The sequence below is a fragment of the Scyliorhinus torazame genome, chromosome 16, assembly GCF_047496885.1.
Source record: "Scyliorhinus torazame isolate Kashiwa2021f chromosome 16, sScyTor2.1, whole genome shotgun sequence".
NCBI classification, from domain to species: domain Eukaryota; kingdom Metazoa; phylum Chordata; class Chondrichthyes; order Carcharhiniformes; family Scyliorhinidae; genus Scyliorhinus; species Scyliorhinus torazame.
Genome location: NC_092722.1, coordinates 163,106,732 through 163,124,630, shown reverse-complemented (window position 1 = coordinate 163,124,630; position 17,899 = coordinate 163,106,732). Strand labels below are relative to the sequence as shown.

Here is a 17,899-nt window from a genome sequence, read left to right as displayed (position 1 = left end):
CTTAGACATGCTAATTAATTTACATCCAGCTTCTGATTGCATTATTAACTTCAATTGCCTTGTCTCACTTTCAGGATTTGAGGTGTTGAAATGCTAAAATCAAATAGATTGATATCGTTTTATTGATATCGTGGGCGGCACGGTAGTACAGTGGTTAGCACTGTTGCTTCACAGCGCCAGGGTCCTGGGTTCGACTCCTGGCTTGGGTCACTGTCTGTGTGGAGTCTTCACGTTCTCCCTGTGTCTGCGTGGGTTTATTATATTATATTCTGCCCTGCGATATCAATAACATGCATAGAGTTTCTGCTTAACTCTTGCTCTGGATTCACATTTTCTGCTGGTGATGCACTCCCACCAGCAGGTTTTCCAGTGGAATGGGTTGGTATAAATGGGAATTCCCATCGATAAGCGGCTGGAGGACAGAGGTTTGTCACCCGCGAACGGCGCGCCATTGAGAACCACACGGTTGGGAGACCAGAGAATCCCGCCCCTTATCTGAGGAATTTTGCATGTGACTGAATCACATTGTTACATGCGAGTTTCTCCAATCATTTGCCTCTCATCCAATCCAAGGTACAACAGCTGTAATCCTCTGCTGCTTGGTTGCATAGCCCCAACCGCCAGGTTAAAGACCAGCTAATGTGACTTTCTCTGTGTAATGAACAGGCTTAGATATATGCATAAATGTTTAGGTGCAACATGCCGTGTCATCATTAGATGTCAATGTAGCTGAGATTTTTGCAGTTCAGTGATTTTTTTTTTTTTAAATTCTTGCTGTGACCTAAGCTATACTTAACCAAAGTGGTGTCCATGCACCTGACACTTTGCAACGCTGCCCTCAACCCACATTCGAAAAGACTAACAGCTGGAATGGCCTTCTCTATACCCTGGTTCTGCATAATAATAACAGAGTAGAAACTCTGAGAATGAAGCACCATGCCTGAAGACATGGTCATGAGGTGACATTGCATTTTAAAATGTATTCTCTGAATGCGAGTAGCACAGCGTAGCTGGCATTTTTTGCCAGTCTCTAGCTGCCCATTTGGTGGTGGGTCTTGAACAGCTGAAGTCTGTGTGGTGAAGCTGTTCCCACAATGCTGTTATGTAAGGAGTTCCAGGATTTTCAACCAGCAATAATGGAGAAGGCAATGCATGTCCAACACAAGCCGATGAGTGGCTTTGAGTGAAACTTGCAGACGGTAGTGTCCCCAAGGGCTATCTTTGCCCTTCTAGTTGGTGTACATCACAGGTTTATTGTTTGCTGCAGCAAGGCCTGGCTACAGTGCTCGCTACAGTTAATACGTAATACTGCATCGCTAGGCTTGTGGTGAAGGGAGTGAATGTTTGTAACTGGTGGATGGGGCACCACCGAGCTGACTGTTTTGTACTAGAAAGTGTTGAACCTCTTGAGCATTGTTGAAACTGCACTCATCCATCACATCTTGAGACTTTGCAAGATAGTCGAGACACTTTTGAGGAGTCTAGAGGCACGTTATAGCCAACCTCTGACTTGCTTTAATAGCAATGACATTGATGTTCACTTCACCCCGCCCCCTTCGAAAACCTCCAGGATGTTGATAGTGAGGCACTTGTGATGGCATTGAACGTCATGGGCAGGTGGTCATCCTCTCTCTTGTTGGCACGGTCATTACGTGGTATCTCTGCGACACAGATGTTACATTCGATGTGATTTATGCTGGCTTTTAAATTGTGGCATAGCCAGTCCAATTCTATAGGAACCAGAGATAGAAGCTTCTGTCAGAAATATCAGTGTAGAAATCAAATGTAGATTTTGGGGTAATCCCTGTGTAAGTGGGATCCAAGAAATTTTGGGCCATTATGTTTGAAAATTCTATGGATGTCAACTAATGACAGAACCCTAAACACGTCCATTTTATTATATTGACAGACAGCTCAAGTCTTTTCTGTAGTACTGAAGTAGAATGTTGATCAGATCCAGCACTGCTGGATAATGCTGATGTTAAAGTAAACAAGCAAATGGAACACCGTAGAGACGCAAGTCAACCAATATTCTGCCTGGGACCGGGAACCATTCTTTTGGCTGAAGTTATGTGTCAGATTCACGTTTGAGAATTCAGCTGAAGCTGATGATATCCTGTAGATGTGACATTTTAAATGTTATTGTAAGTTAATGTGACATTTTAAATATTATTGTAAGTTAAGATAACTCCAATTGGAATACAAAGTGCAAGAAATGTGCTCAGGTTTGAAAGTTTGTGAACATTTTTCTTTTTCAAACTACTTCAGAGTAGCAGTTAATTACGCTAACTATTATCTGCAGTTATTTTAAGGTTGTGTCAGCATGTGGTCGAGGAAATACTGTAATACAAGTAACATTCGCAGTGTGTCTCTTCCACATGTGTAACACATGTGTAAATATAAAGTGCAGAAACACTTTAACCTTTGCCTTCATTGGGACAGTAGTAACTCATTGTAAATTGCGTTCTTTTGAAGAACTTGCGTCTTATTTTTTAAAACACTTGTTTCATATCCGCGGGAGCAAGGCTAGTTTCTGAATCGTGATGTGCCAAGAATATAAATACCAGCCCTTAAAGTATTTTCTATCTAATAGAGGGTGGCACAGACACAGGGGGTAATTGGAGGAAGATACATGAGAATTGCCATTCACGTTAAATGGCTGCTAGTTACCAACGCAGCTCTTGATTGGCCTCGATAGTAACTACATGACATTCTGAACGATATGTACGTCAACAAAATTCTGTAAATAAGTTACAGCTCCCCACTTCTTGTTCCACCTGTGAGTTCTGGAAAATGGCTAAAGTCTCATTAAATTGAATAATGGCAGTGGCTGGTCTGAACTTAAATGTAATTAAACCTGAGAGGCTTAAATGAGGTCATCAGTGCACAGTAAATGAGATGCGCGGTTCGCAAGTGATATAATGAAATTCTGAAACAGAATTCTCTGGGAATTGAGAATCTGTTCCATACTTCATAGCCTGAAGATATGCTGTTGGACCATTACAGCAGAGAGCACTCTGATGGTTCTGGCATTCATTGCCGGGAGTGACTTGAGATGATTAGATCTGAATTCCTATACAATTTCCTTTTGACAAAATCAAATTGCCAGACATTGGGGAGGAAAGAAATCCTGTTGGACCAGCTTGACACTAACTATTTCAATAGCCAACCAAAGAAATTCACGGTTATTTGCAGGAATTCAGTGCCATTCGTCCCAAATGAATGTTTTTGTGTCATAACTTTGCATTGCCTGGAGAGATTATGTGGCAAATGGCTAGATCTACTAGAGTATGGTCAGAAAAGGCAGCGCCAGGCAGCGGAATATAATTGCCAAGAAATCAAACTATCAACCTAACATAGTTCTTTAAAAATAATCTTTAAATATGAAATTTGAAATGATATATCTCTCATGGGGCAACGGAAGATTAAAGCTGCACTATAGATTTTTTAGTATGATTCTATGTGGGGGTTATGGGGAGAGACTGGAGATGTTGGGCTGTTCTCCTCAGGGAAAGAAACTGAAGAGAAATGATAGAGGTGTTTAAGAATCATGGCTGGTTTTGATAGAGGAAATAAGGCAAATTGTCTCCAGTGGCAAAAGAGTCAGTAATCAGCGGGCACAGATTGAAGGTGAATGGCGAAAGAACCAGAGGCGAGATGAGGAATTTTTATTTTTCTATGGCGTGTTGTTGTGAGCTGGGGTGCACTGCCTCAAAGGGCAGCACTGGGGGCTGTGTGGAAAGAGCGGAAGTGTGGCATTCCTTGGATAGCTGTCGTAAAACAAAACTGGCACATGCATTATGGGCCAAATGGCCTCCTGCTAGGTTGTATTATTCTATTCAGCGGATGCTGTGGAAGGTAGTTTCAATACCTGACACAATGTACAGTTGCCGCCTTTGTTACAGATACTGCAAGATTGCTGTTCACTAAATCACTTTTTTTTCTCTTGTATTTTTCATAATGTTCTACGACAGGTCGGTGCACGATTATCTCAGTGGACGGCCATTTAATGAATACCAGGAAAGCATGTACTTCGATCGCTTTCTCCAGTGGAAATGGCTGGAAAGGTAAGGATTGTAGAAGAACAGACATTGATCATTACATTATATTTTTGCTCAGTTTTTTTTTAAATCAAGGAGAAACTACTGAACACGCAAAATAATTTAAAGTTGGGAACTACAGACAGGTGGCACACCTAAAAAGTTTGATTTTATTTTCCAATAATGGAACTTGGTACTGAGAGATGATGGAGACAATTTTATATCAAGAGTGAAATATGTGGTACCCCAGTTGTCGATGTAATCCTTTTAAACACTATTTGTGTAAAAGTGTCTCACTTTTGTTGCCCACTTTTCCCAAATAATTTATAGGCCATAAGCTATAGGAACAGAATTAGGCCATTCAGCCCATCGAGTCTGCTCTGTCATTCGACCATGGCTGCTGTGCTCTTTATGTTTCATAGAATTTTCACAGAATTTACAGTGCAGAAGGAGGCCATTCGGCCCATCAAGTCTGCACCGGCTCTTGGAAAGAGCACCCTACCCAAGGTCAACACCTCACCCTATCCCCATAACCCAGTAACCCCTCCCAACACTAAGGGCAATTTTTGGGCACTAAGGGCAATTTATCATGGCCAATCCACCTAACCTGCACATCTTTGGACTGTGGGAGGAAACCGGAGTACCCGGAGGAAACCCACGCACACACGGGGAGGATGTGCAGACTCCCCAAGCCGGAATCGAACCTGGGACCCTGGAGCTGTGAAGCAATTGTGCTGTCACTATTGTGCTTTCACTAATTATTTGCTCAGGAGATACGCTGTTTAGTCTCTGCCAATGCTGCTCTGAGGTGTTGCAAATGCCCCAAGGAACTTTATTCCTTTGAAATTTCTCCCAAACATGCTCCTGTATTTGAAGAGCCAAAAGGACTCAAAACGTTGACTCTGCTTTCTCTCCTTACAGGGTTTTACCAGCGTTCTCTGTTCACGCTCCTGCATTGTTGAGCTTTTCTAGTTCCATAGAATTCCTACAGTGCAGAAGGAGGCTATTCAGCCCAGCGAGACTGCACCGACACTCCGAAAGAGCACCCAACCTAGGTCCATTTCCCCGCCCCATCCCCGTAACCCCACCTAACTTGCACATCTTCGGACACATATTATTTGTGACCGGCTTGAGACTTTTCATTTTGTAAAGTGCCTCCTTATTCACATGTAATGAATGATTTGTAAATGCTGCTTGTGCTAGACAAACAAACTGAGGATTGTCCACAGTGCGTTGGAAGAACAATCCGAGCCAGTGCTAAAAAATAAATCATAATACAACATCAAACTAGCTGGAAAGTGCTTGCTTTGACAGTGTATATATTAACGTCAGGTGGAATAAATAGCGATACCTCAGCACTTAAAGGGGAAATACACAGAAATAACTGTGCACTTACAGGTGTGACTGAATCATCCTCTAACTCTGCTTTCTGTTTAAAACTGCTGTCGAGAGGCAACTTGCAAGCAAAATTTTGTTTAGAATTCCCTTGATGTAATGAGATTTCTTTCCACTTCAGTAATGTTAGGAATGGAACTGATGAAGTGTGAGTCGCATCTGCCTAGATTTTAGCCCAGAGACAAAGTCTATGTTAGCGGGATGGGTAGAGGTGTGGGAATTGCTGTTGCAAGGTCAGGAAAATATGAAAGATGGGCTTCTTGAATGTCTTGCAGATTTTAACTGCCTCCAGAACTCCTTTAAGTGGGGCTCCCACTGACAGGAACCAGGATTGGCAGGCTTGAGGCCTTTCAGGCAGGAAACTTGCTTCGCAGGGTCAAAGCCGACAAGAACACTTGGGGGGGGGGGGGGGGGGGGGGGTGAGAGAGATCATGGAATTGGGGTTGGAGGGGATTCTAATGGTAGCTGAGGAACTCATAATTCTGGGGGTAGTCCTGACTGTAGTCGGGTGGATGGGAGAGGAAGAGGTCAATGGGTAGCTTGTTGGGCCTGGAGAAGACATTCCAGTCGTGCTGCACAGGCCTTTATCTCATGGATTCAGACCTCCTTGTTGCTCTTAAGCTGCCCGGTTTCCCAAAGTCCTCCCTTTATTTAATTCTTTCACGGACTGTGGGCTGCTTTGTCCTGGATGGTGCCAAACTTACTGAGTGTTGTTGGAGCTGAACTCATTTGAGGCAAGTGGAAGGTATTCCATCACACACCTGACTTCTACCTTATAGATGGGGGACCGGCTTTAGGGAGTTAGGAGGTGACTAAATTGCCAGCCTCTGACCTGCTCTAGTTGCCACAGTATTTATATGGCTGATCCAGTTTTGTTTCTGGTAAATGGTAACCCCCAGGATGTTGATCATGGGTGTTCAGTAATGCTAATACCATTGTATGTCAAGATGTGGAGATGCCGGCGTTGGACTCGGATGAGCACAGTAAGAAGTCTTACAACACCAGGTTAAAGTCCAACAGGTTTGTTTCGATGTCACTAGCTTTCGGAGCGCTGCTCCTGAGGAAGGAACAGCGCTCCGAAAGCTAGTGACATTGAAACAAACCTGTTGGACTTTAACCTGGTGTTGTAAGGCTTCTTATTGTATGTCAAGGGGAGGATGTTACATTTTCTCCGAAGAAAATGACCATTGCCTGGCATGAATGTTACATGCCACCTGTCAGCCCAAGCCTGAATGTTGTCCAGGTCTTGCTGCACATGGTCACAGCATGACCTGTGGTTCAAAAATAGAAACCATTGTTTAAAATTAACCGGCAGCGTCATTATAATCTTTAAATGAGCCAAGAGCTTCCCACGAGTGGGCTGGCCCCCCACACCCCCTCGGGTTCATGTTCCTGTTCCAGATTTCTTTGGGTTTTGTCTCCATCACCTATAAAATATTAACATTTGGGCTAAAGAGTCACTGAGATATTCTAAGTGTTCTGAAATGTGTGTCTATAATGCATCAGGACAGCCAAGCCAATTGCCTTTCCCATTATGAACTAATTATGTTTAATCAAATTCATAAACTCAGTATAACTTTGTTTAATAAGCTAGATTCACATGCTTGTCTTGCTTTAGTGAGCATGCCCTGTTGACCCAACTGTTTTCCTGCATAATGGGAAGATATTTCTATCCTTCAGCCAATGACTGATTTGTGATGCATAGCTCTTTAAACGGTTGGATGACTGAAATAATATTGACCATGGCTGAAGGTGTTAAGTGTAACATTGCATAAAATATTGGGAAACAAATGAAGTCCAAAAGAGGAAGGAATATAAAGGAGTTATTTTAGCCCTGAATTTGTTGAAGTGTTTAAGGAGAGGCAGATGGAGTATATCTAGAACCATAGAAAATAGGAGGAGTAGGAGAAGGCAATTCAGCGCTTCAAGCCGGCTTCACCATTCATTATGATCGTGGCTGATCATCCAACTCAATAGCCTGATCCCTCCCTTCTCTGCACCACCACCCCCTCCCCCCACCCCCACGGCATATCCTATGATCCCCTTTGCCCCATGTGCAAGATCTAATTCCTTCTTGAAAACATACAATGTTTTGGCCTCAACTGCTTTCTGTGGTAAAAAATACCACAAGCCAACCACTCTCTGGGTGAAGCCATTTCTCCCTAATCCCTGTCCAAAATGGTCTACTCCGTATCCTCAGACTGTAACCCCTGGTTCTGGACACCCCACCATCGGGAACATCCTTCTTGTGTCTACCCTGTCCAGTCCTGTTAGAATTTTATAGGTTTCTATGAGATCCGCCCTTTATTTTTTTGAACTCCTGTGAATATAATCCTAACTGACTCAATCTTTCCTCATACATCAGTCCCGCCATCCTAGGAATCTTCGCTGCACTCCCTATAGAGCAAGAACATCCTTCCTCAGATAGGGAGACAAATACTGCATGCAATATTCCAGGTGTGGCCTCACTGAGACGCTGTACAGTTGCAGCAAGACATCCCTGCCCCTGTACACAAATCCTCTAGCAATGAAGGCCAGCATACCATTTGCCTTGTTTGGCACCTGCTGCACTTGCATGCTTATTTTCAGTGACTGCCGTACGAGGACACCCAGGTCTCGAAGCACATTCCCCTCTCCTATCAATGGCCATTCAGATAATAGTCTGCCTTCTCATTTTTGCTACCAAAGAGGATAACCTCACATTTATCCAAATATATTGCATCGAATATCCTTGGAACAAAGGGATGACAACTGTGAGAACGTATCCATGCCTGAACCTTTTGTCCATTCATTCATCATAAAAAGGAAGATATGCATTCATTGCTAATGTTGTATTTTTCTTTCAGACAAGCTGTAACAAAAAACACATTTAGGCAATATAGAGTACTAGGAAAAGGTGGCTTTGGTGAGGTAAGTAGTCCTGACAGCTAGTTTCTGCTCAGGTTTTTCATCAGGACATTTAAAGTCAAATTATCTGCAAGAAAATATACTGATTAGAAATTACATTTCTGTTTTTCCATAACGTCTTATAAAATATTTTAACGAGTATTTTAGCTGCTACAGTGCCTCAGACAAAATGCTCAATTATTAATGGAGAGAGAGTGGTTCAGAGATTAAAATGCCGTTAAAGGCCTGCAGCACCTCACCTCTTTTAAATACATGAAAAATTTGCAGAGGCATTAATTTTGTTTTCTTCAAATGTAGGTCTGTGCCTGTCAAGTGCGAGCTACAGGAAAAATGTATGCTTGCAAGAAGTTGGAGAAAAAGCGAATAAAAAAGAGAAAAGGAGAAGCAATGGCTTTAAATGAAAAGCAGATTTTAGAAAAAGTCAACAGTAGATTTGTAGTAAGTATTTGAGATTGATTGCCCGACGATGTGTTGACCATTGCCTCCAGTCAACCCGAATTGATGTTCAGAACCCAAGGCGGGTTTCGGTGTTGAATTTTATATTATATATTGTGTCCTCATTTAGTGCACTCATGGTTTTCGAATTGTGTTGGACAGGTTTGTCCAGCACTCTGCCCTGCAATTGTGCTGAGCATGTTTATTCTTCAACTTTATCTCTCGGCAGCCTGTGTGTAAACGGTGATTTGTCATCTTAATATTTTGTCGCATTTTAAATTAATTGATTCATCAACCTTGGGTTTCTTTCTTGGGAATTGTTCACATGTTCTGTTCATACATTGAGTTGTCAATGGCTGTAATTTAAACTCGGTTGGATTTCCATTAATCTGGATAAATCTTCTCATTTGCCTCTGGCTTCCTGCTGAAGATGTATTTTCAGTCAATGATCCATGTCTCTAACCATACATTCATAAACAGAAGGACCAGGATTTTGTGCTCCCGTTCACAGTGGACGTAATTGGCGATGGCAAGATATCGCTGGAGGCCCAAAACTCAATTTACGCCGGCGGTTTCCCCTTGCAATTGTCCCGAACTATCCCGCTAATGACGTTAGGAGAATCCCGACGTTCAACATCAGGAAGCCCATTACAATAAACTAGCATCTTGTTATCAGGCCTCTGCGTCTGATAATTCCCACCACTCATTGTTCATAATCCATTCACGTCAGTGGGGGGGGGGGGACACTGGCATGAATTGTGACAGGCCTCGCACAGCATGCACCAGGCGAGCAGAACCTGCCAGAGAAGTTCAGGTTACCGCATCTCTCGTTTTTGGGGGGGGGGGGGGGGGGGGGGGGGGGGTCTTGCCCAGGCACTGCCTCCTGGCACTATCCCAGCACTGCCCCTTGCATTGCTCCAGCGCTGCCCCCTGGCAGTGGTAGTGCCAGGGGACAGTGTCAGGGGATGTTCCATGGCAGGGCGGGGTTTTGCAAGAGGCGGTGTTATGGGGGCTTGGGGTGGTGGGGTGTTGTTATGGGATGGGGGATGGTGTTCTGGGGGCAGGGGGTGGTTCTATTTTTAATTTTATGCATAGAGAGGCGCCGTGACCTTTATAAACGTAACTTACTGGTGGAATTAAACATGCCCCCCCAGCATTACGTCATGGGACCACCCTTCACTTTGTTTTGTCTTGTCGGCCGAACAATATGGCGGAGGAAGATGCCTTCGGGTGCCACAGCTTCCACTCCTTTTATCTCACCTGTTAGTGCCCTTTGCCTAAACATAGCAAAATTCCGCTCCGGGTCTTTATAACTTAACTGGACAGCTCCACAGGACATGATTTCAAAATCCAAAATGGAAACCGAAAATTCAGGAAGTGCAGGAGAGCCTGATGAGTAAGTGAAAGGCTAAGAATAGGTCATCTCTGTCGCTGTAACCCATCACCATTTATCTTTTTAAATGCATTCCTCAAAAATAATTATTATAAAGAGGAAACCGTGTTTTGAGAAAACTCCATAACGGAGAAGTGATTTCAGTCTGTGTTAAGTTTGGGAATACTTTGTGATATTTTAGCTGGTGTACTTCAGAAACCATAGAAGTGTCATTTTCATGAAGCTTTCTTCTTTGAATAGACAAATTGCCTTGTGAATTGAGGAAAGAGTAATTCATTGGTTAATCAATCGACTACTGGCAGTGCATTCCAGACTGTCATCACCCTCTGGGTAAGAAAGGGTTTTCCACAGTTCCCCCTTAAGCGTTCTGCCCCTCACCTTGAACTTGTGTCCCCTGGTAACTGACCCTTCAACTAAGGGGAACAGCTGCTCCCTATCCATCCTGTCCATGCCCCTCATAACCTGGTACACCTCGATCAGGTCACCCCTCAGTCTTCTCTGCTCCAGCAAAAATAACCCAAACAAACCGATGCAACCTCTCTTTGTAACTTAAATGTTCCATCCCAGGCAACATCCTGGAGAATCGCCTCTGCACCCCCTCCTGTACGATCACATCCTTCCTATAATGTAGTGACCAGAATTGCACACACTACTGCAGCTGTAGCTTCACCAAAGTTACATGGATGAGCACTTGGCCAATCATAACATTCACGGCCACGGGGCAAGTGCTGGCAAATGGGATTAGATAGGCAAGTCAGGTGGCTTTCATGCGTCGGTGCAGACTTGATGGGCTGGAGGGCGTCTTCTGCACTGTATTATTCTGTAATTCTGTGACTGTTTGACCATACATTCCATGTTTTTCTTATCTTAGATTCTAAAAGTATTTGTATATCTGCATGCCGTTTTGAGAAAATGGAATTATGCAATTTTTTCAGATGATATTGTGGTATGTTACGTGGTTAGCGTTGTGGCTGTGATGACATTCTGGCGAGTACTTCATTACAGTGACCATGCGCTGGATTATTATGCCCCACCTGCCGCAAGATCACCACGGGCGGGGCATGGACAATGTAAAGGTCCACTGACCTCGGGCAGGAATTTCCAGTCGCCGGGCGGATGCGACCGGAGAATTCCGCCTCATACCATTGAAGAGTTTTCCCTCGCCACATAGTGAAAGTGGAATTAACTCTTATGAGCTTTTACTATTGAGAAGATTTATTATTTTAATATTCATGAATTAGAAATGAGAGCAGCATTCCATTCTTGAAGCAAGACACATCCACAGCAAAAGACAATTTCAGCAGACAAAGGTTAGGATCAGGCAGGGAAAACAAAGCTCTCGCATGAATTAAAAGTTGTTGTTTTATACTCACCTTGACTACTTGCCAAGACTGGGAGAAATCTTGTCCCTTAATGACTTAAAATCGGCCATATCTTTATGAATATTAATAGGTGTAATAATACTTTGGAATTCAAATTATGCCATAAACTGCTCAAGCTCTGCTATCTGTTCACAATGCCATCTGCATTGCCGGAATTAGATGTTGTTTTATAACTACTCCTGGGTATTGTTTGATCAACTTTTTTTCTGTTTACCATGTTTATAGGTTAATTTAGCTTATGCCTATGAAACAAAGGACGCACTGTGTTTAGTTCTGACATTAATGAATGGGGGTGACTTGAAGTTCCACATCTATAACATGGGAAATCCAGGGTTTGAAGAAGATCGGGCAGTATTTTACGCAGCTGAGATCTGCTGTGGCCTGGGAGATCTCCATAAGGAGAACATTGTTTACAGGTGAGAGAAGATGTCCAAGTTCCAAATTCCAGAGCATCCACTGTTTGGAACCATTACTTGCTTCTTCTAAACTGCAATGAGATCCCTTTTCATGGAATGATTATGCTTCTGTTTAATAAACAAAACATGTTCTGCTGTATTGGAATGAAATAAGAAGATCCCACCAGATTGGAAAATAGCAAATGGAATTTCTCTGTTCAGTAAAGGAGGGAGATGGGAAGCAGGTAACAACAGGCCAGTTAGCCTAACGTCTGTCAGAGGGAACATTCTAGAATCTATTATTAAGGACGGTACTTAGAAAATCTTAATCCAATCACGCAGAGCCAACGTGGTTTCGCAAAAGTGAAATCGCATTTGACTAATTTATTGGAGTTCCTTGAGGAAGGAACAAGCAACATGGATAAAGGGGAGCCTTCAGATGTGGCGTTCCAAAAGGTGTTTGATAAAATGTCATATTAAAGATTACTGCGCAAAATAAGAGTTTGTGGTGTAGGGGGTAACATTTTGGCAAGGATAGAAGATTGGTTAGCTAATAAGAAGTCGAATGTAGGGGTAAATTGGTAATTTTCGGGTTGGCAAGCTGTAACTAGCAGAGTGCCACAGGAATCAGTCTTGGGGCATTAACTTTGCAATCTATATCAATGCCTTGGATGAAGGGATGGAATATATGGTTGCTCAATTTGCCAATGACAAAGATAGGGAAAAGAATAAGTTGTGAAGAGGACATAAGGAAACTGAAAAAGGGCAGAATGAGTGGACAAAAATTTAGCAGATGGAATAAAATGTAGGGAAATGTGGATTTGTCCATTTTGGTAGAAAGCATAGAAAAGCGGTATGCTATTTAAATGATGAGAGATCGCAGAGTCTGTGCTACAGAGGGACCTGGCTGCCCTGGTTAGTTTGCAGGTATAGTAAGTATTAAGGAAGGCAAATGGAAGGTTGTCATTTATTGCAAGGGGAATGGATTATGGGTGGCACTGGGGCACAGTGGTTACCACTTCTGCCTCACAGCACCAGGGACCCAGGTTCAATCCCGGCCTTGTGTGACTGCCTGTGTGGCGCTTGCATGTTCTCCCCATGACTGCGTGGGTTTCTTTCGGGTGATCCAGTTTCGTCCCACAGTCCAAGGGTGTGCAAGTTACGTAGATTGGCCGTGCTGAATTGCCTATTAGGTGTCCAAAGATGTGCAGGTTAGGTGGGGTTCAGAGATTACGGGCACAGGGCGGGTGCTCTTTCAGAGGGGCAGTGCAGGCTCGATGGGCCAAATGGCCTCCTTCTGCATTTTGGGGATTCTATGAATATAAAAGGAAGGGAGTTTTGCTAAATTTGTACAAGGTATTGTTGATAACACACCTAGAGTAGTGTGTAGAGTTTTGGGGCGGGATTCTCTGACCCCCCCGAGGGTCGGAGAATCGCCGGGGGGCGGCGTGAATCCCGCCCCCGCCGGCTGCCGAATTCTCCGGCGCCAGGCTTTTGGCGGGGGCGGGAATCGCGCGCGCCGGTCGGCGACCGCCAGCAGCGCCACCCCCCAGCGATTCTCCGGCCCGCGATGGGCCGAGCGACTGCCAGTTTTAGGCCGGTCCCGCCGGCGTAAATTAGACCTGGTACTTAGCGGCGGGACCTGGCTCTGCAGGCAGCCTCCGGGGTCCTCGGGAGGTCGCAAGGGGATTTGGCCCCGGGGGGTGCCCCCACAGTTGCCTGGCCCGTGGTCGGGGCCCACCGATCCGCGGGCGGGCCTGTGCCGTAGGGGCACTCTTTTCCTCCGACCGGCTGCTGTGGACCTCCGCCATGGCCGGTGCGGTGATGAAAGCCCCTGCACATGCACTGGGATAACGGCAGCACATGCTGGCACTCCCGCGCATGCGGCCACTTGCGCCGGCCGGCAGAGGCCCTTCTGCGGCGGTTGGCGCGACGCCAAGCCCCTTCTGCACGGTTGGCGCCGGCCCAGCCCCTGAAAGTGCGGAGGATTCCGTATCTTCCGGGTGGCCCGACGCCGGAGTGGTTCACGCCACTCCTCGGCGCCGGGACCGTCCGCCCCGCCGGGTAGGGGAGAATCCTGCTCGTTGTCTCATTCCTTGAAAAATTATATAATAGAATTAGAAGCAATTCAGAGAAGGTTCACCTGACTGATTCCCAGGATGATGGGGCTGTCTTACGAAGAGAAGTTGGACTAGTTGGGCCTGTACCCATGGGAGTTTGGAAGAATGAGAGAATCTGATTGAAGCACATTGGGCGTGAGTCTCCGGAATCCCCCGCCGGGTCAGAGAATCCCTGGGGGGGGGGGGGGGGGGGGGGGCGGAGTGAATCCCACTCTGACGCCGGTTTTCGGGCTGTTGTGGGGTTTATGCCACGCCGGTCGGGGGCCATTGGCAGCGCCCTACCCGGCAATTCTCCGGGCTCCGATGGGCCGAACGGCCGTCAGTTCCTGACCAGTCCCGCTGGCATGAAATGGACATGGTCCCACATGGCGGGACCTGGCTGGTAGGCCATTTGTGTCCTCTGGGTGGCGCGGGGGATCCGGCCCCCACGGTGTCCTGGCCTGCGATCGGGGCCCACCGATCTGCGGGCGGGCCTGTACCGTGGGGGCACTCCTTGCCAGACTCTGTAGGGCTCCGACATGGCCGGCGCGGAGAAGAACCCCCCTGTGCATGCGCAGGAATACGCAGGCCAGTCTGCGCATGTGCGGAACCACGCCGGCGGTTCTGCGCATGCGACAACTCGTGCCGGCCCTTCCACAGCGGTTGGCGCGGCGCCAACCCCTCCAGTGCCGGCCTAGCCCCCGGAAGTGCAGAGGATTCCGCAACTTCCGGTTCGCCCGACGCCGGAGTGGTTCCCGCCGTTCTTGGCACCGGCGTTGGGCCATCCTGTCAATTGCGGGAGAATCCCGCTCATAAGATCTGGAGGAGACTTGACACGGTGAATGCAGAGAGGATGTTTCCCCTTATGAGTGACTAGAACTGGGGGGCACAGTTTAAAAATGGGGTTTCCCATTTAAAATGGAGATGAGGAGATATTTTTTCAGAGTCGTTAATCTGTGAATTCCCTTCCTTAGCGATCAATGGAGTAAGCATCATTGAATGATTTTAATGCTGAGTTAGATAGATTACTGATTGACAAGGCAGTCAAAACATACAGGGGGTAGAGAGGAAAGTGTCAGGGCAGCCATGATCTTATCAAATGGTGGAGCAGGCTCAATGAGTTGAATGTATGTCAGACTTTGGGCACAATCTAACGCCCGCTGTCGCTCCGGACGCGAAACTGCAGAAGCCGTTTAGAACCCGGGAGGGGCCAAAATCGGGTTCCAATCTAACCGGCCTGCTCCCGTTGGCGAGATCAGGAACCTGCCGTGATGTGGTGAGAAACCAATAAAGGCCAATCTCCATATCGTTAATGGGAAGGACCCCATATCAAACGACCTCCCGCAATCTTACCAACAGCCCAGTCAGTAATCACCTGGGCGTCGATTAGGACTGGTCAACACAAATGTGGGGGCCTCCCAGGTCATGGGAGATCCCTGGCTGGTCAGGGGCAGGGTGGCACCTGGGCTTGCCCTCTTGGCACCTGGCCACTTGGCACTGCAGGCTGGCACTTTTGTGCTGCCACTATCACTGCTCAGGTGCCCGGGTGTCACTGCCAGCCTATAGTTAGTGGCACCGATCATGAGCAAGAGCTTTCTGCACAGCTGATCAGCAAACGCATGTGACAGCCATGATGGGGCCTGCTGCTGTCTTGCACAAGACACGAGGCAAAACAGTGAAGGGCCAACAGCCTCAACATGCACATTGGTGGCCAAACAGCAAATTGAAATGTACTACGCTGATCCAGTAAAGGTCCTCCAGGTGCCAAATTTTCAGCCTATAAGAACCCCTCAATTTCTGCCTGCATGGAGTCTAACAGCTGTGCACCAGACTGCTCAGGTTTGGCAATTTCCAAATTGAAAACCACCTTCTCACCCTCCCTTAACCAGCTCCTGAAGGAACTTTGCAAGCCACTGATTGGAGGCACGCATGTTCCTGATTCCGTCCCCCTCCCAAACCCTCACTGGCTGCATTGGGACACTGACACACCCTTCGCGAGCACTGTTTTCAAAGCACCCTGACTCCCGGGCCGGGGAACTGAAAATCCCTGCCGAGAAGTCAGGTTAATGTTTATCCATCCAACTGCCAACCTTTTTGAAAGGGTTGCATATGAAACATTGACCTGCTTTCTTCTTGTCTTAAGATGCGACGAGAGACCCTGTCCATTTCCAGTTAGAGAATCTCACCACAGGCAATAAATGACTGGACTATTTAATTCCTTCCCCTTGCTAAGATTCATTCAGAATGCAGCTCTCTGTGCAGAGGCATTAGTCAAGAGCATCAGTGACCCGAAAATGAACAGTGTTCATTGACCTTGCCAAGATCGTTCAAACTCTCAGAATAAGCAGATCACTAGATTTAACTGAAACCACTTGTTTTAAAAAAAAAATACTATTAACCCTGTCAATAGCAAAAGTAAAACCGGAATGGTGCCTATACCATGGCTTACAAGGGAAATTAGAGATAGTATTAGATCCAAGGTAGAGGCATACAAATTGACCAGGAAAAGCAACAGACCTGAGGATTGGGAGCAGTTTAGAATTCAGCAAAGGAAAACCAAGGGATTGATTAAGAAAGGGGAAATAGTGGGCAGCACGCTGGGGCAGTGGTTAGCACTGCTGTCTCACGGCGCTGACTCCCAGGTTCGATCCCGGCTTTGGATCACTGTCCGTGTGGAGTTTGCACATTCTCCCCATGTTTGCATGGGTCTCACCCCCACGACCCAAAGATGTGCAGGGTAGGTGGATTGGCCCTGAATTGGAAAAAATGAATTGGGTCCTCTAAATTTATTTTAAAAACAAAAGGGGAAATAGAATATGCCGTTTGGCTTGCGGGGAACATAAAAACTGACAGTAAACGTTTCTATAGGTATGAGTAGAGAAAAAGATTGGTGAAGATAATGTCAGAAATGGGAATTTATAATGGGGAACTAGATACATGCTAGATACATGTCCAACTAGATACATGCTTTCATACTGTCTTCACAAAGGAGGACACGAATAACGTACCAGAAATTTTGGGGAACACAGAGTTTAATGAGAGGGAGGAACCAAAGGAAATCAGTATTAGTAGAGAAATGGGGCGGGATTCTCCGACCCCCCCCGCCGGGCCAGAGAATCGTCGGGCAGTGGCGTGAATCCCACCCCGATGCCGGATTCTCCAGCGCCGGATTTTCGACGGGGGCGGGAATCGGCCCCGCCGGTCGGGGGCTGTCGGCAGCGGCGCCCCCCCCCCCCGGCGATTCTCCAGCCGAGTGGTCGCCCGTTTTCGGCGGGTCCCACCGGCGTAAAATACACCAGGTCCGTATCGGCGGGACCTGGATCTGCGGGCGGCCTGCGGAGTCCTCGGCGGGGCGCGGGTGGATCTGGCCGCGGGGGGGGGGGGGCCACGGTGGCCTGGCCCGTGATCGGGGCCACCGATCCATGGGCGGGCCTGTGCCTGGGGGCACTCTTTCCCTCCACGCCGGCGGGTGTAACGATCCGCCATGGCCGGTGCGGAGAAGAACCCCCCTGCACATGAGCTGAGATGATGCCAGCACACGCTGGCACTCCCGTGCATGTGCCAACTCGCGCCGGCCGGCGGATGCCCTTCGCCGCTGGCTGGCGCGGCACCAACCCTGCCGGCACCGGCCTAGCCCCTGAAGGTGCGGAATCCTCCGCACCTTCCGTGCGGCCCAACGCCGGAGTCGTTCACGCTGGTACGGGAATTGAACCCACGCTGCTGGCCTTGGCCTGCTTTACAAGCCAGCTATTTAGCCCACTGTGTTAAACCAGCCACTGGTGGTTATCTTCCAAGACACTATAAACTCTGGAATAGTTCCTACAAATTGGAGGGTAGCTAATGTAACCCTGCT

The 17,899-nt window shown here is 46.8% G+C and overlaps 1 protein-coding gene across 1 annotated transcript in view; it reads left to right on the top strand.

The window, feature by feature from the left end:
- The window catches only part of LOC140393195 (G protein-coupled receptor kinase 5-like), a 385,259-nt gene that overhangs the window by 311,378 nt on the left and 55,982 nt on the right, over positions 1 to 17,899 (top strand). The window contains exons 6-9 of the mRNA XM_072479357.1: positions 3,975 to 4,067; positions 8,282 to 8,345; positions 8,640 to 8,780; positions 11,778 to 11,968. Of these exons, the coding sequence (XP_072335458.1) occupies positions 3,975 to 4,067; positions 8,282 to 8,345; positions 8,640 to 8,780; positions 11,778 to 11,968 (489 nt within the window). The remainder of the gene's footprint in view (positions 1 to 3,974; positions 4,068 to 8,281; positions 8,346 to 8,639; positions 8,781 to 11,777; positions 11,969 to 17,899) is intronic.